The sequence below is a fragment of the Trachemys scripta genome, chromosome 8, assembly GCF_013100865.1.
Source record: "Trachemys scripta elegans isolate TJP31775 chromosome 8, CAS_Tse_1.0, whole genome shotgun sequence".
Lineage (NCBI taxonomy): Eukaryota > Metazoa > Chordata > Testudines > Emydidae > Trachemys > Trachemys scripta.
The window spans coordinates 67,390,232-67,415,000 of NC_048305.1; the positions used below are offsets into that span (position 1 = coordinate 67,390,232).

The 24,769-nt window shown below is 42.1% G+C and overlaps 1 protein-coding gene across 2 annotated transcripts in view; it reads left to right on the forward strand.

Moving 5' to 3' along the window:
• VAV3 (vav guanine nucleotide exchange factor 3) overlaps window positions 1-24,769 on the forward strand; it is a 247,202-nt gene that overhangs the window by 89,318 nt on the left and 133,115 nt on the right. The window contains exons 3-7 of one of the 2 annotated variants that reach the window (XM_034778743.1): window positions 8,961-9,019; window positions 12,569-12,637; window positions 14,402-14,510; window positions 18,770-18,862; window positions 18,974-19,042. In XM_034778743.1, the coding sequence (XP_034634634.1) occupies window positions 8,961-9,019; window positions 12,569-12,637; window positions 14,402-14,510; window positions 18,770-18,862; window positions 18,974-19,042 (399 nt within the window). Of the gene's footprint in view, window positions 1-8,960; window positions 9,020-12,568; window positions 12,638-14,401; window positions 14,511-18,769; window positions 18,863-18,973; window positions 19,043-24,769 lie in introns of those variants that run through there. The other variant, XM_034778744.1, reaches the window with a different exon arrangement.

Here is a 24,769-nt window from a genome sequence, read left to right on the forward strand (position 1 = left end):
TCTCCATATACCCATGTAGAATTCAAGTACCAATAATTGTGTTATTTGACACTATTAGATTTGCATGGTTGGTGTTCCACAATTTGCATTTATTTATGTGTTTAACAGCTTCCCTTGCACCAAAGTGAGGATCTGGTATCATGCTCACTATTTTTTTCTTTTTAAAAAGATTTTTACCCAGATCCACATATCTTCTGTGTTTGTTTTTCAAAGAGCCCTTGTCCCTTTCCTCTTCCCCAAAGAATTGCGGTTGGATTGAAAGTAGGTTGAATTGGCACAGTATGCTAAATCTTACATTATCAGGGAACACAGACGGAGAGAAGTTTTCAGCATAAGTTAACAGCAGCCTTTGCTGAAATAATGTGCTCTTCACATCAGCAGTTGAGTAGTCACTATGGAGTTATTTGGCTACATGTCATTTTTCACATCTGTTAGCTAAATTAGAGCTTCGAATGTAAAAGTAACACTTCCTGGAGAGGACTGTGGGTCCAAAAGTCAACAAATGGAGTACAATAATACATGAATATATTTTTCCCCTTCTGTTGAGATAAAATGTAGACCCAGTATTGTTTATGATTTGTAAAAGGAAACTCCAGCCTTCTTCCTCAGAGCAGCAGTCATAAATTTGAAAAGATAACAATTGTTTCTCAGCATGAATCAACTGAGAATGTATAAGTAGTGCAATTTGGCATTATCTTTTAAAGCTGCATGCTCCTGAGATGTGCAAAATTGGGAACATTTCTCTTACTTTTTTCCCAACACCTTACGTGAGTGAACAGGACAGAACGGAGATGTGAGATTGAGTGGCAGCATTAGCTGTGGTCGCTTGCATGTAATCTGCATAAAGTGTATAGGAGGTCCTCAGACACTAGGGGGGATGAGGGTTGTGTAAGTAGCCCGATCTATAGCTTGTAAACATCTTTGTTTCCTCACAGGCATTTGATTTTTCCATTTTATTTTAGTTATTCCAGTGTATCAAGCATCCGACTAAAGCTCTAAACATAAAAGTATACATCCAAATAATCTCCCATCAAACAATTATTTTCCTCAAACCACTGAACATCCCTAAGAATCTCCCTCCCACCATATAAAAGCAACAAACTCTCCCTATAGCCCACTTGCTCCCTTTCAAACTCCCCCCTCAGGAAAAGCCTAGGAAAACAGATAGAATGTAATGTGTGCCCTAAACATTAACACATCTGGGCTGAAGGAGAGGAAAAATTTCCAGAGTTGAAGGCTGTTCAGTGAAACCATTTTGCTGGTTTAAACCAGAGAGCTGTTTCTTGAAGTGCTTCATCTGATTGCAATTACATAAGGCGAGAGCTGGTCTCTTGGTAATCAGGACCTAAGTCATTTAGATCCGCAGTTGTGTTTTTTACCTATAAAGTTTTGATTGTAGTGCAAGCAGAAGTATAATATGTTCCTTATCTAAAACATTGAATGCATATTAAACTGGTGGGTAGATTCTTTGCTACCTGAAGTTTGAATGGTCTTGGTGCATAGCCAGGAGCGGCACCAGGGTTTTTGCCGCCCTAGGCGGCAGCGCTCCTCCTCTGAGCATTCAGGGGGCCTGGGGTCTTCGGCAGCGGGGGTCCTTCCGTGCCGCATCTTCGGGGTACTTCGGCGGCTGGTCCTGGAGTGAGTGAAGGACCTGCTGCCGAATTTCTGCCGAAGATCCGGAGCGGAAGGACCCCCTGCTGCCGAATTTGCGCCAAGGGCGGCAAAATGCCATCCTCCAAATCCTGCCACCCTAGGCGACCGCCTAGGGTCGTCTAGTGGAAGTGCCAGCCCTGTGCATAGTCCCATGAGGAATCCATGCATGAGGTGACTAAGGCATGCGTGATTGTTGTCAGGTTTGTAAGTAAAGAATGCTACATCCTTGCCAAGCACTGATGGGGAAAATGTACTCCTGGCTGGGTAACAGAGAGCAGGTATGCTTGCTCAGTTGAAGGAGCACATAGCAGCTATGCCATTTTTTCTGGTGCAGGCATCATTACCTGGGTTTTAGTGGTCTGACGTTCAACCTGATGACTCTCACCCATGCACTGATCTTGGCCTGACACTGGATAAGTTGTTCAACTGCATTGACTGGATCTGATGGAACGGAGATGTAGATCTGGGTATTAACTACATAGTAGAGTCATCGCTATACCCTGTGACATCTTCAAATATAAATGGTCTGGGTAGGGTGACAGAAAAGAGGTTTGTGTGAGAGTGTTACCCAGGGCAGACGGTTACCTAGTACTAACCTGTAGAAACAAAACAAACAAACAAAAACCCACCCAAAACCACAGGGCACTACAAGAGGAAGTATCAAAAAGAGACGAGTGTATCAGAGGCTGGGGTCACTGCTCCAACCATAGAAAGGAATTGAGGCAGTGGATGGGCTGTGTTGTAGTCCTCTTGCCTGTCTGAAGATTGTGGCAAGTAGGGGTGACTTCCCAGTACCCTTGCAGTTAACTGCACAAATCCCAAGTTATTCAAGTTTTGTGTGTGATGGAAGTGTTGAAATTACTTATAAAATAGGGGAAAATGTATATTTACCTTTTATCTTCTCCTGAATCCAATGGTCAAAGAGGTTTTGCTCAAAATGTAAAAACTTAAAAAAACAACCACCCAAACATTTGGATAAAGACCGTGGTGTTTCAGAAAGAGTAAAAATAGGTTTGTAAGGGAAATGTTTTGCAATGTTAACCATAGCAGTCGCTACTGTAGTGGCTGCTGCATTACTGTCTGTCTTTCTATGCTGATTAAACTCATTTTAGGGGAAGAATTAAGGGTCAGGGCTTCAAAAAGCTCAGCATGTAATCTGGCCATAAACTACATAATGGTTGTTGCAGGGTGCTGGGCATTTGTGAAAATCTCACGCTTATTTAAGTGCCTAAATAGGAACCCTGCTACTTTGAGCAGGTCTGTTCCTTCCAACTTGTTGGAGAATAACTGGGGTTACCATATGTCCGGATTTCCCTGGACATGTCCGGCTTTTTGGTTGTTAAATGGCCGTCCGGGAGGAATTTTTAAATATCTAAAAAGCGTCTGGGTTTTTTGATATTTAAAAATCCCTCCCGGCCGGCATATGGATGTATGGTAACCCTGACGGAGCAAGCCTCTGAGCGCCCTCCTAGGACTGCAGGGCTTGGAGAGGTTCTTCGCCCAGGAGCCGCTAGGGGTTCTGTTGAGCTCGGCGCCACGTTCACAGCTGGGCGCTCCTTGAACCCGGACCCATCCAGGGACCCCCGGTCCCAGCCCCGGGTGGCGAGTGCCAAGGCCCTGACGTGCTGCCCTGCCCGAGCTGCAGCCGTGCCGGGGAGCGTCCGAGGGCTGCAGGCAGCGCTGGAGCCAACGGGGCTGCTGGAGGATGAGTCAGAGCTGGCCCCGCACCAGCGGGCTGAGTGTGGAGTTGTCCCAGGAGAGGTTTCCCTGGGCACCCAAGTCCGTAACCTCCCTCCCTGTGGCGCCGCCAGCACGGGCGCCCTCGGGCTCCCGGCTTTCTACCGGCTGGAGCGGATCCTGCAGGGAAACTTCTCCCGGGACAACTTCCCGCTCAGCCTGCTGGTGCCAGCTCCGACTCATCCTCCGGCAGCTCCAGCGCTGCCTGCAGCCCTCAGACGCTCTCCGGCGCGGCTGCAGCTCGGGCAGGGCAGCGCGTCAGGGCCGAGCTCTCACAAAGGAGGCTGCCTGGCGAGGGGGAGGAACGGGGGGTTTCCTCCCCTCCCTTCCAGCTGCCGCATCGCGCCCGCCAAGGCAGTGAGTGGGACAAGGGAGCCTCCCGCAGCTACAGCAGAAGGGAGGGAGATTCTGGGAGTGGCAGCCCCTGCAACCCCTAGGGCCAGGTGCAGCTCCCCTGCTGGAGCGGGAGGGGTTGCACCAGTGACTTCAGGCGGGGTCGGGGCTTCCACTCCCTGGTACCCCACAGAAGTCAAGAGCAACTCTCCCCTCCCCCCTTCAGTGAAGTAAGGGCAGGGGGTAAATTTAAAACTGGATCCTGCCACATCTTGTGCGGTGTGGGCCCAACCCTCTGCCCCTCCACTGTCTGGACAGAGAACATGGTGGGGGCAGTTAGGATGGGGGGTCTCAGGCGGGAGCAGTCAGGGGACAAGGAGCAGGGAGGCTTAGATAGGGGGTGGAGTCCTGGGGGGCAGTTAGGGGTAGGGGTCCCAGGAGGGGGCAGTCAGGGGACAAGGAGCGGGGCGGGGGGTTGGAGTTCTGAGAGGGGCAGTCAGGGGGTGGGAAGAGGGAGGGATGGGGGTGGGGCTAGGGTGGGGCTCCCCTTGTCCTCTTTTTTGATTGTTGAAATATGGTAACCCTAAGAATAACTGTACTTTTAGTCAAAGCTATTAAGATGTCAATGCATTAGACAACTTGCAGTTTATGAAATTACCACAAACAAACATTTTATTTATTATATAGCTAAAATACAGTATTTATTACAAACATGGGTCCAATCCTGAAAAAAACCCTGAGTGTGTAGAGCTTACTATCATGTCTAGTTATATTGACCTCAGTGGGCCTACTCAGCATAATAAACACAAATCTGTAGTGTTTGCTGGATTGGGCCCAAAGATTACAGTAAACAAAAGCATTGAATTGCTGAGATACTGTAAATAGTAAATGAACACAGATTAATTAATTGTACATATACTCTTCATGTGTGGCCAGGTGCTTCAGTGTATTTAAACTGTTGCCTGTTTAAAGGATGAATGTAGACTCAGTATTACATTGCAATATGGTTTATTTTTATAGTCGTCTTCTTAAATATCAGTGGGAAAGGGTTTTAAGAAGACACTCTAATTCTGTATTTGAACTGCAGGACTTGTAGGTTGACAGTGTTGTTAAAAATACACCACCATCAACACAACACCACTCATATTTGCCTTTTCATAGTACAGTTAAACTAGGAGAAATCTCCATGACTGGAGAAAGATGAAAAAGAGTCACCCTACAGTACTGTTGCTATAACTACACATAGGAATAGCTGATGTGACTTACTGAGGAATATTGCTGCAGGAAGTTACAAAATAACATTTCAACAGAGGATACAGATGTGCATACACAAACAGCTAACAAGTGAATGGCTTCTTAACCTATTAATATACAACTGTTTAGCACGTGTATCCAAGTTGTTGCAGTTTTTGGTTTTGAATCAGGTGAAACAATAATAAATACTAAGTCCCAAAAAAACTATTGTCAGAGAACTTCATGAAGTAAAAGTTAATGTTTCGTGCAAACCCATTCACTCTGCCAACTATGCTTGAAATATATGAATCAGGAAGACATCATCCACTGGGGAGCAGTCGAGGATACACTTCCTTTTGGAGTGTCCTGTGTTTGAATTTCATGCCCTATTTTGCATAAACTCATCATGCACTGAAAAACAGTCTTGGGTGTTATGCTCTAGAAATGAGAGTTTGGCTTTGATGTGACGAAGTGCTTCTGAAGCAGTGCATAACCTCATACTCAAAGATTTAGAGTTGCTTGTAAAGGAAATGTAGAAATAGCATACCGGCAGAGCTTCCTCTTCATTTGTTTGACTGTCTCTTTCCCTGAAGGCTCCCATGTTCTGCTAGAAAAGTGACAGAAGGGGTTTTTTCTCTTGTGTAGTGAGCTGTAGTAAACTTAGCCTAATTAAATCTTTTCACCCAAAAACCTCACACGCAAATATTGAAGTGTTTAAAAAAACAACAACAACAGATCTAGGTTGTGCATTTGTGAATCAACCCTGAATAAGGAGCAGTTTGTAGCTGCACTGTCCCTGGAGGGATCCCCTGAGTCATTGTGCCTCCCCAGTTATATTGGATGAATAATTTGTTACAGCTCTTTTCAGGGTATAACTTACTTCTTCCCCACATCTCCTGTAGTCAACCAGCACAGAGTTATGACTCTGCTTTCTTCCGGCCTATTTCCCACCCACTTGTCTCTGAGGGGAGCAAAGTCCCATGCACTCCTGTTGTTGTTTATTAGTGTTGCAGTAGTGCTAGTAGCCCCAGTCCTAAATCAGAGCCCTGTTGTGTTGGCCATTGTACACACACAGAACAAAAAGATGGTCCCTGCCCCAATCTTACAATCCAAGTTAGCACCTAAAGCTAAAATCCAGCTAAGTCCAGTTGTGCAATGTAGCCTATTGTGCCTATGATTTGCTGGGAGGAAGTATTCTTCTGGGGAAGAAAGCTGAGAATCCTAAAAGATTCCTTAATTCCAGTTAAACAGAATATTCAGTTCCTCTGAAAAATAAGAATGAAGGACGGAGATAATATGAAATACAGCGTGAAATACAATGTAATGGGCATTAAAGATAGGGCACATTGTAATCCATGAGTGTGGAGCCTCTTCTAAGATGTATTGTAGCTTCCTGCACAACGCTTTGAATAACCTACTATCATATGAAATATTGTAAAATCAGAAAATGTTGTGTGTGTATAGCAAGTACTTCTAACAAGAGCTAGTTGGAGAAGTTCTGATGAAAAAATTCTCACTGGAATTTGCACAATTGTCTAAAGTGAAATGTTTCACAGAGGTAGTATGATTTCAGCAAAGCTCTGATAAGGGCCACATCCCAGGCAAGTGTTCTGAGCTGTAGAGTTAGTGTTTTTTCTCTCTCTCTCTCACTGTCTCATGTTGGAGCTCTTCTTCTTTGTATGTACAAATATTCATTGGTTTGAGAGAGAGAGACTGACTCTCTAGCCTGGTGTTCACAGCTCTACCTGATCTGGAGCAGAAATTTGAACCAGGGTCTCCTACATCTCAGGTGAGTGCCCTCACCACCTGACAGTTGGCTACTCTCGGGTGGGTGTCTCCCTTTGACCTGAGAAACCTTCTCGACTAAAGCTTAATTGAAGCCAATGAAAAAGCAACAGAGGGTCCTGTGGCACCTTTAAGACTAACAGAAGTATTGGGAGCATAAGCTTTCGTGGGTAAGAACCTCACTTCTTCAGATGCAAGTAAGTACTTGCAACCCTCTGTTGCTTTTTACAGATTCACACTAACACGGCTACCCCTCTGATACTTGAAGCCAATGGTTTCATGAAAAGCTTTGGTTTCAATGAATCAGCATTTTCTGATGAAAGAAGTTTTGTCGAACATTTCTCAACCAGCCATTCTTACTAGCTATGGAGGTTTTTTTATCTGCAGTGTGTGCAGTGAGTTGATAACTACTGTGTGTGTTTTAGCACATTGTTTTTCTCTCTAAACATTGCATTGCTGTTCTGTTGTGGGTGATGAGGTCTTAATTTGCAGTTTTATCAGCAGGCTACTATACTAATTATTTGTGGAGGGCTATGTCCAACCAACGCCAGGCTTATAGAATGTGGCATTCCTAGAAATATATTAAATATATTTCCTCTGATATGCAAGGCTTAGCTTAATATGGACTAGACAATCAGCCCAATTCAGTCCTGGTGTAACTGGGTGTCGCTCTTATGGCTTCAGTGGAGTTGCAGACATTTACATTGGGTCTCATTTGACTCAATTTTTCTGGAAAACAATAATTGCTAGCCTTACAGTCAACAGTCAGTGCTCAAAGTGGGAGAACTTATGCATGACAGAGCAAATCTTAACGGTGGGCAGACCACAAGGTGGCCTTGTATTGCAGATGACTGCAGAATAATTCCACACATACTATCAAATTAACTCTCCCTCTTTCCCCTGTATCCTTCTCTTTCTTGATGTATGTTCTTGAGCACCCTCCTTAAAATGAAACTCTAAGAACGTTTTCATTTTCTAGAGATGAGCTGGGACTTGCTTCCTGTCTGCTGCCAACTTCTTTAGCAGAAACACATTAAGAATGATTTGTCTTATGGTTCCCTCTTCTGGTCAGTTGGTGGAATAGCTGGAATTAATATTCTTTTCTTTTTTGGTGGCTAAAAAAACAACCTTCTCATGGCGGTCTTCAGGATAACATCTAGTAAACATTTCATTCATGTCTAAATGCAAATTGAACCTGCTAGTTATGGATTTAAAAATATTATTTTATTGTTACTCTGAAATCTATTTAAATTGTTTAAACGTACTAACTCTTTATCAAGAGCCCATTTCTCCACTCCCTCCCTCCCCCGACCCTCCAAAAGTGCTAAAGACCTACTCTTGGGAGCTGCTGAGACCTTGGGAGTTGAGGGTATGCAGCACTTTGCAGAGCCAGATCTGGAGTGCTTACTATCTAGGGTTACCATACGTCCGGATTTTCCCAGACATGTCTGGCTTTTTGGGCCTCAAATCCCCGTCCGGGGGGAAATCCCCAAAAGCCGGACATGTCTGGGAAAATAGGGAGGAAGGGCTCGGTGGTGCTCCGCCGGAGCCGCTGGGGCTGGGGCCGGTGGTGTGGGGCCGGGGGCGCGGGGCCGGGCCAGTGCTGGGCTGGGGGCCGGGAGCCGGGGGCACGGTGCGGGGCTGGGGGCATGGTGCTGGGCCGGGGGCGGGGGGCGCGGTGCTGGGCGGGGGGCTGGAGCCGGGGGCCCGGTGCTCGGCTGGGGCCGGGGGCGCGGGCACTTGGCTGGGGGCCAGTGCCCCAGGGCCCAGGCAAGCCGGGCGGGAGACGCCGGGGCCAGAGCCTCTTGGCCTGGGCCGGCCGGCCGCCACAGGGAGCCGCTCGGCCAGGGGGCCGGACTGGGCCGCGCTGCACCCCACCCCAGCCCCAGCTTACCTGCTGCCTCCCTGTTTCAGGCTTCCTGCGAACATTTGATTCGCGGGAAGCAGGGGAGGGGGAGGAGCAGGGGGCGGAGCATTCAGGGGAGGGGGCAGTGTTGGGGCGGGGCTAGGGGCGGGGAAGGGGTTGGAGTTGGGGCGGGGCTGGGGCCCCGTGGAGTGTCCTCCTTTTTAAAAATTAAAAGATGGTAACCCTATTACTATCTGTGGTGTATGATGCTAATTAAGCAGAATCTCATTACAGAATTGAAAAATAAAGTACAAAGTATGATATAGTTTCTGTTCCACAACTAAACAAATATTTCTGTTCCCTTTTTCTGCAGGTCATAGAAACACTATCAAAACTTTCTCGCACTTCTGTGGCATTAGCAACAGGAATAAGGTATGACATTAGTGCTACTAAACTTCCATTTTATCATTTATAAAACAAGTACTGTAACATTTTCCATGATATACAATTAAAAGAAATATGATCTCAGTTGCACTGTTTAGCCTTCTTTTTTCTGTGCTTTTAATTGTATATAGAAGTCCATTCTTGTCTAGAGTAGCACTACCAGTAGTTCCGACGTTAAAACTCTACATCTTTAAATGAAATTCTTATCACATAGCCCGCAAATCGGAGCTCCCTCATGCTGAATCTCCAGTGTGCTAATTCACGCTACTGTGCAACGTGTAGTGAGAATTTACATTTTCCAGAATTAAGAGCTGAAGCTGCCTCCTTTCCTTCCCCTGTCATCACCCGGAAATTTGTTTCTATCTTTTTTGTGGGTTTGTCTGAATTCTCTATATTTAGAAGTAAACAGCTATGTTAAGGAACAGCCATTTGTGCTGTTGTTGTATCTAAAGACCGATATCTATTTTTGTATAAAACACTTGCTTTCAAGAGTTTATAATTTGTCTGTTCAAATTCACTTTGGAATGGAAATAGCAGCTTAAGTCTCACTTCCAGCTTTTTAAACCATATTTGAAATATATATTTGGCTCTTTATAAATAGTTGTAGATAAAACAAAAAATAAGTTATTAAAACATTATTTCTTTTGCATGTAAACAACTTAAAATTTGAAATTGATCAAATGGCTTGTCTATAATATATAGTCCAGTTGCTCTTAATATTTTGACAAAAATATTTGTTTTAAAACAATATAACTTGTGACAAATAACTTTTTCGAAGAAATTGTATTGGGTTTCTATTGATAACCTGCTGTATGTGTGTACTCAGTTATACAGCATAAAGGAATTGTTGTGCATGTTTTAAGTATGTTATAATGAGACTTCCTCACAAAGTATTTACATATGTTGTGAACTAATACTCCTGCGTAGGGCTCAAAAATGGCACTCACCAGTGGCTATTGAGATGCTTTCTCTTACAGTATTTGGGGCCTTCCTCATTCGTTTAAAAAATATTAAAGCTCTCTTTCAAATAATAATAAACATATTTACAAGAATTATGGCTGTGAAGATAACCTTCCAAATGTCAGCTGAATGTAAACCAAATTCAGATGTTTTCCTGAGCCAGTAGGCAGCTCCCAGTGCCTCTGGTGCAGCTAACAGATTTCTCAAGCAGCAGCAGAGCAAAATTTACAAGGTTCTACTCAATTTTCATTACTGCTCTTTGGAACCCTATGGGCAATAGTTAAAATATCAAGAATATCAATTTCATGCTACTGCTTGGGAAAGCTGTAAATGGCAACAAAAGGCAAGCCTAGAGGTTTTAATGCCTGGGGAGGATCAGAAAAAGGAGAGTCTCGGGAAGAGACCACCTCCTTCCCCCTTCGCAATAGCTGGGGAGTAATGAATGGGGAAAAGAGACAGAAATCTCCATTTCCTTTCCAGCATCTTAGGGGGTGAGAAAGAGAGTATGGAGTTTCATGTTCATCTGATACCTATGAATCAGAACTTGACACAAAGGACGGAGCCCTCAAACACATGACATTCTGGTAGAAATCCCTCTTCCTAACATTAAGCACAACATGACTGTGCTTCTCACCAGCTCATTCCCATCTCAAGGCCACTTTCTGGTGGGGCCCTCACCTTACATCCTTTTCTTTAATGCCCTAACAATAAACTTACGAACTACAGGATAGTTAAGCTCTGGAATAGGCTTCTAAGGGAGGCTGTGGACTCCCCATCTTTGTATGTTTTTAAGAACAAGTGGGACAAACACTTGATCCTGCCTCAGTGCAGGGAGCTGGGCTTGATGACCTCTCAAGGTCCCTTCTATGATTCTGTCTCTGTCTGGTTAGTAGGCCAGCTAATAGGTGTCTGGTGAATTTTCAGCATTTATCTGCTCCTGGTATTCAACACACTGGGACAGTTTGCCTTCTCCCAATGTACATTCTCCTACCCACCTCACCTGTAAAACTGAAAGAGCGTAGAGAAAGAGAAGGGAAAGCAAGAAATACAGGGCATCCCCTAAGGCAAAAGAAATTTCCTCCATTAACTCGGACATTATTAGGCACCTCATGGATGATGACCTGGGTTCCCTAGTTGGACAAGTAATCAAGGATCTCTGAATCTTGAACTCTCTGTGAAGCCTACTAGGGCATTTTCTGCCTCTCCTTTTGGTATGTTTGCTGAGGAGCACTAGGCCTTCCACATGGTGCTAAAGCAGAAGATGAACTGGTGAATGGCCAACATTACAGAAACACAGTTTACGGTGGGGAAATAATTATATAGTAAGGGTCAAAAACTGCCTTATAATGCACACAGATGGCTCCCATAGATGTCAGTGATATGAGCCACCTGTGTATATAGCCCACTGCCTATTGTTTCAGCAGTGTAGCAATAGTGCAGGAAACAGACAGATGAGAGCTCTGCTGCTGTCCTGCCTCATTCTCTGCAAAGGTAGCAGGAGCAGCAGTGTTGTGCAGATTCCTCTTAACACTCTGTGTAAGCGTTTGCCGCGGGGGCACGGAGGATCTCACCGGCCCATGCACTGCAGAACACTCTCCAGCCACCGGATTTTTTTCTTCCTTTTTCTTCAGGGCTTCACTTTTATTTCTTCAAACCAAAATTGTTGAACTCGTGTTATACAATCAACCATCTCCTTTCCACCTGGGGGTCTTCTACAAAGGCCTATCTGCTCCCTGTAGGATTGCGCTTCACAGGACATCTGCTTAGAGTCTGGGCGAACCCCCTGACTCCCTTCTCCATCTTAGCCTGCTCCCTACAGATTTATGCTCTACATGCTGTCTTCCTCAGAGTCATACGTATCAAACTGGGTTCTTTTCCTTGATCCAGGGACTCCTGCAGTTCTCAACTCAACTACTTGCTGGCTTTTACAAGGACCAGGTGATGTTCCAAGTTATCACCTGAACCCTGACCTCACAGCCTCAGCTGGAAGGCAGCTGATTAATCACAGGTGAGGCTGGGCCCAACTGCCCTAAAAGGCCAGCCACCCTGTGCCCGACAGTAAGCTTCAAAGCCCCTCTGCTCGCCCCCTCCTAAAATTAGAATGGCATTTGGATACTCCCACTTTGACAAACTAGGAGCCATAATTATACCTTCTCTCACCTTCCCACGCAGCCCACACTTTGACTTGGTCACTTTCAAGCTTTTCAGATTCAATTCTCGATCATCACATTCACCCACCCAAAATATCAGAAGTCAAGGCTTTAAAAATAAATGAACAAAAAATCCTTTGAAAATCATGGAATTTAGACTTAATTGTAAATACAGAGTAGTTAACACTTGCTTTTAAAATCTCTGATTTATATTCATGATTACATGTAACAGTTCCATCCTGTATGTGTGGCAATTTTTTTTTAATTGTTAACTCATATAAACCACAATATCAAGGGAGAGAGAGAGACACACACACAGATTGACAGACATATTAATCCAGATTAAAATTTCAGTAGCATACCACCCAAACTGAACACCCATGCTGGTTCTGTCTTTGATTAATACTGTTGTCTTTTGTCTCTCTAGGCCATTCCCCACAGAAGAAAGTGTTGATGATGATGAAGATATCTACAAAGGCCTTCCTGATTTACTAGAGTATGTTGTAAATCTTTAAGCAGAATGAAAGCTTTTAGTTTTCTGATATGTAGCTATTATTTAAATAACGTGATGAAATACACTGTTCTAAAATAAGTTATTTTATCTGATTGACCAAGGATTGATTAGAAAGGAAGAATTAATTGTCCAGAAAAAAGCACTTTAGTTTAATGATTGATTTTCATACATATGAAAATAAGGTTTCATGAGGGGGGTCTGGTGATGAATTAAAGTATCACTGCACTCTCTAGAATTATTTGTTTGTATCATCAGAATGCTTACATTAAATGACAGCCTCAGTGAATGCTTTTCCCTGATCCTGCAGATAATTATGTGTATATGTATTTTTATTCATGTAAGTAGTCCCACAGAATCCAGTGGAACTCTTCACTTGAGTAAATTTCCACATGCAGATAAGGGTTTGCTGTTTTGGGCAGAGTCCATTGCTGTACAAGGGAAAGTCAAAAGAAAAAAGGGTTTATATTTTAGCCATCCCGCTTCTTCTGTTTGAGTAGCAGAGCAGGCTATAACAGACCTTGACATTCTCTCACGTTACAAGGACTAAAATCTTGTGGAAAAATCCTAATGACACTTATAAATTTAGCAGTTAAAATCCCCGAGTCTAACAATTTACAATGCAGAAAATCATACAGCTCTGCCAAAATTTGTATTTATAGCAATATTATTAAACACAGAATCTTAATACAAAGGAATAGAAATATGATTTCAGCAAGAACAAGAAGTTTGGTATTACATACAAAAGTTACCATTTAAGATTTATAGTTTTTTGCAATATGTGCATCAGCATTAAAAATACACCTCTACCCCGATATAACGTGACCCGATATAACACAAATTTGAATATAACGCAGTAAAGCAGTGCTCTGGAGAGGGTGAGGTGGGGGGGGCTGCTCACTCCGGCGGATCAAAGCAAGTTCGATATAACGAAGTTTCACCTATAACACGATAAGATTTTTTGGCTCCTGAGGACAGTGTTATATAGTGGTAGAGGTGTATAGTTCCTAAATATGCTTCTAAAATAGAAATCTATTACAGTATTAGGTGCAATAGCCTCTATTTTGATGCACTGTTATAGGATTCACATGTAAAAATCTGCAATGGATTTATTTCGGATTGGTTATTATGTCAGGTAGCATGTACCATATACTGGATTATAATAGTTAGATGCTCTCTAAAATATAGATCTGAAACAATTGGAAGAAGTATGTATTTCATAAGAAATATAAATAGTTCGAGAGAGCTGGGGTTTCCCCCTAACTAGTGAAGTTTATTTTACAAGAATAATTCCACCTTAATGATCTCTCTCTGGGTCCAAATGGTGTTGGAGGACCTGACAGTCCCATTTAGTACATTGGGATTCACTCGTTTTAGGATAGATTTTAATTTGACCTGACGCTGAGGCCCATCTGTAACTTAGGTAGCAAGAACTCAGTGCCCCATTTTCTCCTTAGAAACCTTACTTCAAGTCCTGTCATGATTCAAAACTTAATTCTTTTTCTTCAAACTTGTGTTAATTTTATAAAGTCAGATTTTAAATGTGTTGAGGTTAAAAAAAAAAAATCTTATTGATTGTATAGTCCCTTTGTGGTTTAGTTCAGTTTGAGAGTTCTTTTTCATTCATCTATTTTAGATTTACTGTAAAAATCCAGACACTTTGTAAATTCTGTTTCCTAGTGTTGACTCTATAATCCCTGTTCAATACACTGATCCTTTATGTTGTTGCTTTTCCTTTTTTTCTTTTAGTGAAAGTGGTGGCGATGAGGATGAAGAGTTATATGATTGTGTCTATGGAGAAGATGAAGGTGGGGAAGTATATGAAGACTTAATGAAAGATGAAGCCGCACATCAACCTGTATGATTTCTATTTTTTGAGTGACTACAGACATATTTGTAAAGAAATAGCGGTAGTGTGAAAGTAAAATTTTTACTAACATTCATTAAATAACTGTTAGCTGTTTTCACTAACACTGTAAGTAATTTTTTTAAAATTTAGATATTTCAAATTTGCTTTGTTGTTATGGTTGAGTTCACATTTGTGTGCAGTAACCATGTAACATATGCAGTGGATCATAACATTATCATCCTGCTATGAAATCCAACATTCTCTTACATATAAAGGGTCAAAAATTCACTCTGGTAATTCCTTCTGTGAAAGAAATACTAACATTATTTCAACAGTAAAAAGAGAACATTAAAATAAATTGTTATTTAGTTAAGATCCAGTTAGGTATGGATGTTAAGATTTGTTAGCTACTTGAGTTAAGACCAGTTGAAAAAATACTCAAAAGAATGCTACTTAAGAAAGAGAAAAGAAAAGTGTTCCCCATATAATTTTGGCCATTTTGCAACATTAGTCATGAACTAGTTAAATAGAGAGCTAACATGTATATTGTACATATAGATATACATGTGTGTCAGTTTTACAAAACTGCCATGAAAATTTACATGCCCATGCACAAAATTTAGTCAATAGCTATATTTAATGGACTGGTAATTGGGAGGGGTGTGATGTCAAAACCTGTTCTAATAACTTACTATCCATCTCTTTACAAGCATTCATTTGGCTTACCTGCAAAACTTTAGTTTGCTATTGTGATGACACACACTTTTTCAAGGAAGTTGCGTGTTTTAAGGTGGAAGCTCACCATCTACATTTTCAGATTGAATTCCAGTGATATAGTAACTTGGAGAAGTGAGAAAATGAAAAGGTCTGAAGGTTGTTTTCCTGTGTTCTGCTGCTATAAAAGCAGCAAGTTGTAGGTATCTTGTGTGGTTCATACAATGTGTTTTTGTTGTGGTCCTGAGAATTTACCATTATGTCGTGAGAAGACTATTTCCTTGGAAAGATTTTTTGACTTGTTTCAATATGATTCATGTAAGTCTAGACTCTGCAATTAGTATGCATCTTAATGACAATTTAAGAGCATCATCGCTTTTTCTAACACATTTTTATACTAAGCACATTTTACTTTAAGGTGATGCAAGTTTCTGAAAGTAAAATAAGTGATGTGTAAAATATTGTGAAACTTGGGAGCTTCAGTTTGTAGTGGTTTATGTTTTGTTTAGATTTGATCAATTCCTGAGGTTTGAGTTTTGGGGTAACCTATGCCAAAACTCAGTTAAAAGTACAAGTTTTGCATGATTTCAATATATAACCATAAGTCAGATCAAGAAACTGGGCCCAGTTGTTTGCTTGAAATGTGTGTTAACTAGTGGATCTTTTGATGATCTTAGTCTGAGTTTGCAATGAAACTCAGAACCAATGTGAATTTCAGGTATCATTATGGATATTTCTCCCAGTCCTAGCAGTTGATGACGCCTGACATATTTTCCACTTTGCAAACTTTCTGTTTCTTTCTTGCCTATTACAAATGAAATACCACCAGCAGCTTTAGTGGACATAACAGGGTGAGTTTAGGAGGGAATGGCAGCCGTAGTCTGAATTTGCTTATGGGAAGAAAAAATAATACTAAAGATCTAAAAAGGTTTAATATTAATTTTTTAATTAAAAAGAACAGTAGATTAAAACATGCTGCATTATGTCTACATATTTTTATACCTGATATGGTAAGAATGGATGTATTATGTTTGTTTCATTGGCATTGTATATCTTTGTTGGATTTGATGACTGTCTTAGTATGCAATCATTTATTATTAGATTTGCAAATGTGATGCACAGTAACATTACACATTGGCACAATTCTTTCATTTGAGTCCTTTAAATGAAATTCACTAGCATAGGGGACTTAGAGGTGACTTGCAATTGCAAATCAATTTTAAAAGAATGAAACTGCTTTAGAAATATGTGTTTGATGTTCTAAATAGTTAGAGAAGAATAAGTATCAGTTTAAAACGATACCTTCCTTTTTTATTTGATGTAACTGCCTCACAATGTAAACTAAGGTACCTAAGTTTCCTGTGCCAGCAGACTGCTGCCACAGAACAATTTTTTCAGTGTACTGAGCAGACTGTTGTTGTTTTTTTCCCCACCCTTTTTAGTCCCTTTGACCATTGTCATTACTTCCTGCATTCAAATCCAAGATATTGTAGCATCTGCTAAAGATGGCAAATTGATGTGTTAAATAGTAACACTCACAAAAAGAGCCCGCTTGGGCAGCCCTAATTTGTGTTGTGTGAGCACTAACAGACAAGATCAGTCCTGTTGACTCAGGCTCTTCATTGGGGCTGCTCTCATGAATTAGTGCTCAGCAACATAAATAAGGGTTGGTCCCAAGCTATACAAACCGCTTTTGGAAATGTACTACAGTTCATACATGTTTTATTTACAAAATAGCTCACAAAGAAGAGATTAAAGATAGACTCAAATCAAAATAATAATTTGAAACCCAAAAACTTGTTTAAAAGGAACAGACATGGGTAAAGTGTGACATTCCCTCCAATACAAACCTTTGATAGCAAGGAAATACCACGTTTTGGGACAGCTCTTAATCATAACTTAATGTCCACACACCAGGTTGCCACTGACTGTGACAGACTCTACATCCTCACAGAGAACTTCATTCTGCCTCAAACTGATAAGAAAATGCACCAAACACAGCATCTTCCCCACACTATCTAAATCTTTCTCACTAGGCTGAAGGAAATAGGTTTGAAGGAGGGATTTGCAGGAAGAGAATGAAATGGTTTAGTGTGTGGGAGGGAGGAGGCAGATGTAGGGAACTACTTGAAAGAAGGTGTGGAGTGATAGGCAGGGGGAAAAATACACAGACAACATGGAGGGGTTGGGGAATAGTAGTGTGACTCTTTGTGTCTGAGTGAGTGACATTGCTCTTTAGTAACTAGACTATGGAATGGATGTAGACTTTCTACTATGATCAACAGCTATAGGAGTCTTCCTTTAGCTCAAGGGTTAGAGGCTAGTGTGCTTTTTTTAAGCTAAAGTCTCAGGGTTCTAGTCCTGACTTCCTCTTTGTGAAACAAATGTATCTAGTAATTGTTTTTGTCTGCTGCACATGGATTCATTACAGTAGGCAATGAGCTGAGATACAGGCAGGGCAACAGTCATGAAAATCCTTGAAGATGTGAATGAGGAGCTTGGATAGAATTTGGAAGGAAACAGGGAACAGGTGGGAAGACTTTAGGGGAGACAAGTTACATTATTATTGTTTTATTATTTGCTGAGGTTTTTTGGGTGTGGAGAATCCAATCATGACAATGACATGCACAATAAATGTCCATGCAGGAGCAATCCAGGAATTGTGTCCAGTCTCCAAGCTAGCCAACACCTGCCCAAATGTTTCTTTAAGAATCTTTCAAAACACATTATTTCATATTTGCCTATATCCTGGAAAAAGAACTCGGATACCTTGGAATTCTGAACTCCAGTGCATGCATGTTATGCTCAGCCTTAATAAGCCTGATGTTGCATTGGGCCCATGATGTTCAAATCTAACACGATCATCAGCTTCTGCTCTGTGTGATGCCCCAACATGCACTATATTGCTGATCTCACACCTGCAGGAAACTGAAGCAGGCCTGTTAGGGTGAGGCAATCCCAGAGTCCTGTAAAGAACAGCAACAACAAAAAACATACAAAAATTGCAGACTAGAGCCCTAAGATCCAGCTACTGTCCTTGACTCAGAACAGATTATGAATATGGGCCTAAATGCAAGTTCCTTTCAAGGAAAAGGTAAAAGGAAAAATTATAAACAAACACAAAGAGTTAGATGCGAGCCCATTACTCACAGCAGTTACTGGCATGAGAGTCTCATTGATTTTAACTATTATGAGTAACTTCTCACTGTTGTGAATAAAGGCCCAAATTAAATAAATATGGATCTATATTTCATCTTAATCTCATTATATTATTTTTAAAAGTATATAAGAAGGATTAAGTTATTGTTTACCTTAAAATATAACATACTGAATGCCAAATTTTATCAAAATTCAAGGACTACTAAAATTCTAGAAGTTGCCAGCTAATTGCACTTTTAAAAACTATTCCCTTTGTAGTTGTTACAATCTTTTGAAGCTGCAATACTGAGAAATTTCCAACAAGCAATGTGTCTTAAGCCAAGCAGTAAACAAATAAGTTTGTTGTACAAGAGATGTCCACAAATAAATTAAACTTAACTTACTTCTAATTGCAGAAATGTACTGAAAATGACATAAGAAGCTGTTGCCTTACTGAAATAAAACAGACTGAAGAGAAATACACTGAGACTTTGGAGTCAATAGAGAAAGTAAGCCACTGAACTTTATGCTAATAGAATAGTTATTTATATAGTAATAATGTAATTGTATAATGGAATAGAGAATATATTAATCCAGTCAATGTTTACTTTTCTTAACAGTTTTTCATGGTGCCATTGAAAAGGTTTCTGTCCGCATCAGAGTTTGATATAGTGTTCATCAACATTCCTGTAAGTAATCGTATACTTAAAGAAAAAGGCAGAGAATTTGTGTCTGGTTATCATTTTGTGCAGTCACATGCCATTGAACAAAGTGATGACTTGAAATGTGATGTGCAAATTCCCCTCAAAGCTTTTTTGAATATGCAGTAGGACACTGTACATCTTAGTGAAAATGATTTTAGACCTTATCTTTTGATAGTTACTGTGAGGGGAAAAAAATGTTGCATACAGCCACAGTAGATTGTCAGCAATAGTATGGACCAGATATTCCGCTGGTATACATTGGAGTATATTTGTTGATTTATACCAACTGAGGATCTGGCACTATAACCATACAGTAACTCTTAGAAGATCTGTTATATGCAAGTATTTTACTGATTGAATTTAAGTTAGACATTAACCATGTATGAATTTCCTCACATCCTTCTATGCATAATAGAGAAACATAGATCATATTTTGTGTAGATAAGATGGAAAACCTCTCTTCAGAAATTTACAAAGCACATGACCATCATCAGCCTTATACTTGAGCGTTGAATCAATGTAGAGAATGTTTACACATTATTTTGATTTGAAGGAATGCTTCTGAAGAGACATTATAGCAAGCTTGCAGATTCTCATTGGTATCTGCCCTCGATGTGTTGTCACTGAAGACATTTAAAAATCAATATAGCTTACAGCCTTACACTCAGAATTTGACAGGGAAAGTTGTGGGGAAAAAAAAAAAGAAATTCTGTAATCTAAGAAACTTCCTATTGAGTTGAAATGTGTTGAGGTTACCTGTGTGAACTCCATATGCTTTGGGAAATCACATTTACTTTTGGAGACTTTGCAATCCAGCATACTCACAAAAAAGGTGCAATTCATACTTTTTTAAGTTGGTGTTGATAACTTACAGTTGCAGAAATTTAGTAACTGTCTTAGGCCTGATCTGTGGTCTGCTCTACATTACACTGTTACTTCGATGTAAGTCACCTTGTGGGGACCTATGTGTGCATGTGTCTACACTTGAATTTGTCTCTGGCCAATGTAAGCACCCTGTTTTAAGGAGGAAGTAAAACCACCTCCCCAGTTGGCGTAGAACCGTGGTTGCCTGACTGAAGTTGACACAGTGCGAGTATAGGAACCTTTGTTGAACCTGGAGGTCCTCTAGCAGCTGTCTCATAATGCCCCATTCCCTGCGACAGTGATCGCTTTGGCTGCAATTTTAAACTCCATTGCCCAGGAGTCACAGAGACCAGAAGCCTCCCTGCCCCCTTTAAAGCCGCCTGTGTGTTTTTTGGAATGCCTTTCTCAGATTGCCCACCTTGGTAAGCATACCTAGTAGCTCACCCTTCTTGCGTGCAACTGCCTAACTGACCACTCTAGCTCCACATATTAAATGCACCGCTGCCTGGAGTAGACAGAAAGTATTGGATCTCCTGGATCTGTGGGGAGAAGAGACTGTGCAAGCATCGCTATGAACCAGCCACAGAAATGTGGACATCTACAAGTAGATTGCATGAGGGATGCAGACAAAGGGGTATGACAGGGACCAGCAGCAATACTGCAGGAAACTTAAGGAATTTTTCCAGGGAGGCCACAAAGCCAGGGAGGCCAACAGTAGATCTGATGCTGTGCCACAGACCTGCCGCTTCTACCAGGAACTGCATGTCATAGTTGGTGAAGACTCCACAGACTACTGTGGTTACCTCAGAGGAATGTGAGAGACAGACCCCTGCCATGAACAGTGAGGAGGAGGAGTATGGAGTGCAGGGAGGAGAGTCCAGCCTTACTGCAAATCAGGACCTGTTTAAGACTCCTCCACAGTGTAGCCAGACCTTCCAGGTGAACGTGAATGAGCCAAATGAAGGGGAAGGGAATTTGAGTAAGTTTGTGCATGCATTTTTCCTTACAATGTTTACCCTTAAAGATGGTGCCCGGCCCATTCCCAAGTGAACAAGAAAAAGGCATTGACTCTTCACTGTTTTACTCATATAAGAAGGGATAGAGGTACTACAAACAGTGGTAGAATTGGCATGTGCTTTCATTCCCCCATGGATTAAGTGGGGCCATGTGGAGCACTTTGTTTACATGTCTAGGGATGTGCCTTTTATCCTTCTGAGTGATCTCAATACAAATTCCATGAAGATACTCTGCAATCCTTTCCTCAGGTTTCTAGGGATGGCTGTCTTCTTTCTTCCTCCATGGCAAGACACTTTCCAATGCCACTCTGCGATGAGTTTGGCTGGCACCTTTACAGTCAACAGGCTTGAAGTGTATGGGCCTGGGTGGCTTCGGGATGCCAGTCACAGCTGTGTTCTCTGTGCCTTTGTCACCTTCAGGAGTGAGATATCAGCTAACATCACCACCACCTGTGAAAAATAGTGCCAATATTCAGTGCCATTGCTCTATAGCTGTAACCATGGAAATAGAGACTGACATTTTATAGCTTCATGCAATAGAAAATCCTCCCCCCGCCACCACCTTTAGCAGGCCGTACTCCGTTTGTGCTGACGTGACCCAAAGCTTAAGTGTGAATAAGCATTTCTTGTTAAAAGTGTCCGTAGGAATAAGGGTAGGGAGTTTTGAAACATATGGTTCCCTTTCTGTGGTGACTGTAAATCCAGTGGTACCTGCCTGTTTTTATCAGCAGCTTCTGGGCATGGCGGCCTTGAGAGGGTGCCCCTTCCACACCTGCAGAACACCTAACCCTGATGAGGAGGAGAAAGAAGAGGAAATGTTGCATTGGACCTGAAGAAAGGACTTGGGGGGTCAATATGACCAACAGAATGGGAATTGACAGGCAGAAAACCAAATACTGCAGATCTTGGTTACCCTATATCTCCACTCTTTTCAGTCTTGGAGAACTCCACAGTCACTGCTTCCTACACTCCCAAACATACCACGTGGCATCACGGAGTGCATCAGTATCCTTACCACTCCATGCCAGGGAACAGCTAGGAAAACCACAGCTTCACATACACAGATTGTGAATCAGTCTTTTTATTTGTAGCCACAGTGGTCTATATCTGTGCACTCAAATGGACATAAATATTTAAATCCTTTCTAATTTTAAATTATCACCCTGTTAAGTTATGTTAAACATTTGTGTAATGTTGCCTGTAGTTATTTTTGCACATTGATTTTCTGCACTGTTTTTCCACCACTCAGTAAAGTTCAGTTTGTGGAGAATGAAATTTATCTTTCTTAGTTCACAACAAATATTGCAGAATGCATAGAGATAGTCAAAGCAAACTGTAATTGTAAATACACAACTAACACCACAGTATTCATAATTTCAGGAAAATACCTAGTCGTATTTATAATTGTACGGCAAATGCTATACAAATCTTTACAGCACCAAAGCTCCAGGCCCAGAGAACACTGCTGTGGCTGACTGTTAAAATGTTCTTTCAAAACCTCCCTCACCCATATAGCTTTGTGTTGCTAAGAATTGTATCCACTTCTGCCCTCTACCCTGGTGGCAGCTTTGCCTCACTAATATTATGCAGGACCCAGCAAGCAGCCATAACCATTGGGATATTTTTCTTACTGAGATCCAATCTAATGAGTAAATACTACCAGTGCCACTTCAATCTAGAAAAAGCATGTTCAATTGTAATTTTGCATCTGCGGAGCCAATAGTTAATCTTTCTTGGTGGTATTGAGATGGACAGTGTATGACTTCATGAGCCAGAGGTGCAAAGGGTAGGCTGAGTCCCCCAGAATCACTATTAGCATTTCAACTTCGGCAATGGTAATCTGCCATCAGGGAAAGAATGTCCCTGCTTGCAGCTCTCTGAACAGTCCTGTGTTCTTAAAGATGCGAGCATCGTGCACCTTCCTTGGCCACTGGTGATCTATCAATGCTTGCATAACCAGAGAAAAATAGCGCTTTCTGTTGTTGTATTCTGTAGCAAGGTGAGCTCATGCCAAAATAGGGATAAGCATGCTGTCTATCGCCCCAATGCATTTCGGGAACCCCATTGCTGCAGATTCATCCACTATTTCCTGCAGGTTGCTGAGAGTCACAGTCCTGCAAAGCAGATGATTAATGGTCCTTGTATGACAATGGCCTGTCACTATAGATTTCCCAATTCCAAAATGATTTCTTCACTGACTGGTAGCAATCTGGCATTGCAGCTTCCAAATTTTGATCACCACTCAATTCTCCACTGAGGGGTGAGCTCAGCACAGATCCAGTGAAGTGGGCTTTTGCATCCAAAAGGTCTGCAGCTACTGCTCCTCATCCTAAACCTGCTTTATGATGAGATCCCACCAGTCAGTGCTTGTTTCCTGGGCCCAGAGGTGGCGCTCTACCATCTGCAGCTGCTCTATGAATACCAACAACAACCTTGAATTTTTTTTCATTATGCCCCTCAGCGAACTGTCCTTGAAGAAATCCTCATGTCGCCCCATTGTTGTGGTACTTCCTGCAGGCCTGCAAAGACAGGAGAATCATGCATCCTGTAGAGGGCAGACACTGAAAAGTGCTATAGAATCATAGAATATCATGGTTGGAAGGGACCTCAGGAGGTCATCTAGTCCAACCCCCTGCTCAAAGTAGGACCAATCCCCAACTAAATCATCCCAGCCAGAGCCTGACCTTAAAAAACCTCTAAGGAAGGCGATTCCATCACCTCCCTAGGTTACCCATTCCAGTGCTTCACCACCCTCCTCATGAAAAGTTTTTCCTAATATCCAACCTAAACCTCCTGCACTGCAACTTGAGACCCTTACTCCTTGTTCTGTCATCTGGTACCACTGAAAACCGTTCTAGATCCATCCTCTTTGGAACCCCCTTTCAGATAGTTGAAAGCAGCTATCAAATCCCCCCTCATTCTTCTCTTCTGCAGACTAAACAATCCCAGTTCCCTCAACCTCTCCTCATAAGTCATGTGCTCCAGACCCCTAATCATTTTTGTTGCCCTCCGCTGGACTCTTTCCAATTTTTCCGCATCCTTCTTGTAGTGTGGGGCCCAAAACTGGACACAGTACTCCAGATGAGGCCTCACCAATGCCGAATAGAGGGGAATGATCATGTCCCTCAATCTGCTGGCAATGCCCCTACTTATACAGCCCAAAATGCCAATAGCCTTCTTGGCAATAAGGGCACACTGTTGACTCATATCCAGCTTCTCATCCACTGTAAACCCTAGGTCCTTTTCTGCAGAACTGCTGCCTAGCCATTCGGTCCCTAGTCTGTAGCAGTGCATGGGATTCTTCTGTCCTAAGTGCAGGACTCTGCACTTGTCCTTGTTGAACCTCATCAGATTTCTTTTGGCCCAATCCTCTAATTTGTCTAGGTCCCTCTGTATCCTGTCCCTATCCTCCAGCGTATCTCCCACTCCTCCCAGTTTAGTGTCATCTGCAAACTTGCTGAGAGTGCAGTCCACGCCATCCTCCAGATCATCAATGAAGATATTGAACAAAACCGGCCCCAGGACCAACCCTTGGGGCACTCCTCTTGATACCGGCTGCCAGCTAGACATGGAGTCATTGATCACTACCCTTTGAGCCCGACGATTTAGCCAGCTTTCTATCCACCTTATAGTCCATTCATTCAGCCCATACTTCTTTAACTTGCCGGCAAGAATACTGTGGGAGAGTGTATCAAAAGCTTTGCTAAAGCCAGTTATCTCATCATAGAAGGCAATTAGGTTAGTCAGGCATGACCTGCCTTTGGTGAATCAATGCTGATTGTTCCTGATCACTTTCCTCTCCTCTAAGTGCATCAGAATTGATTCCTTGAGG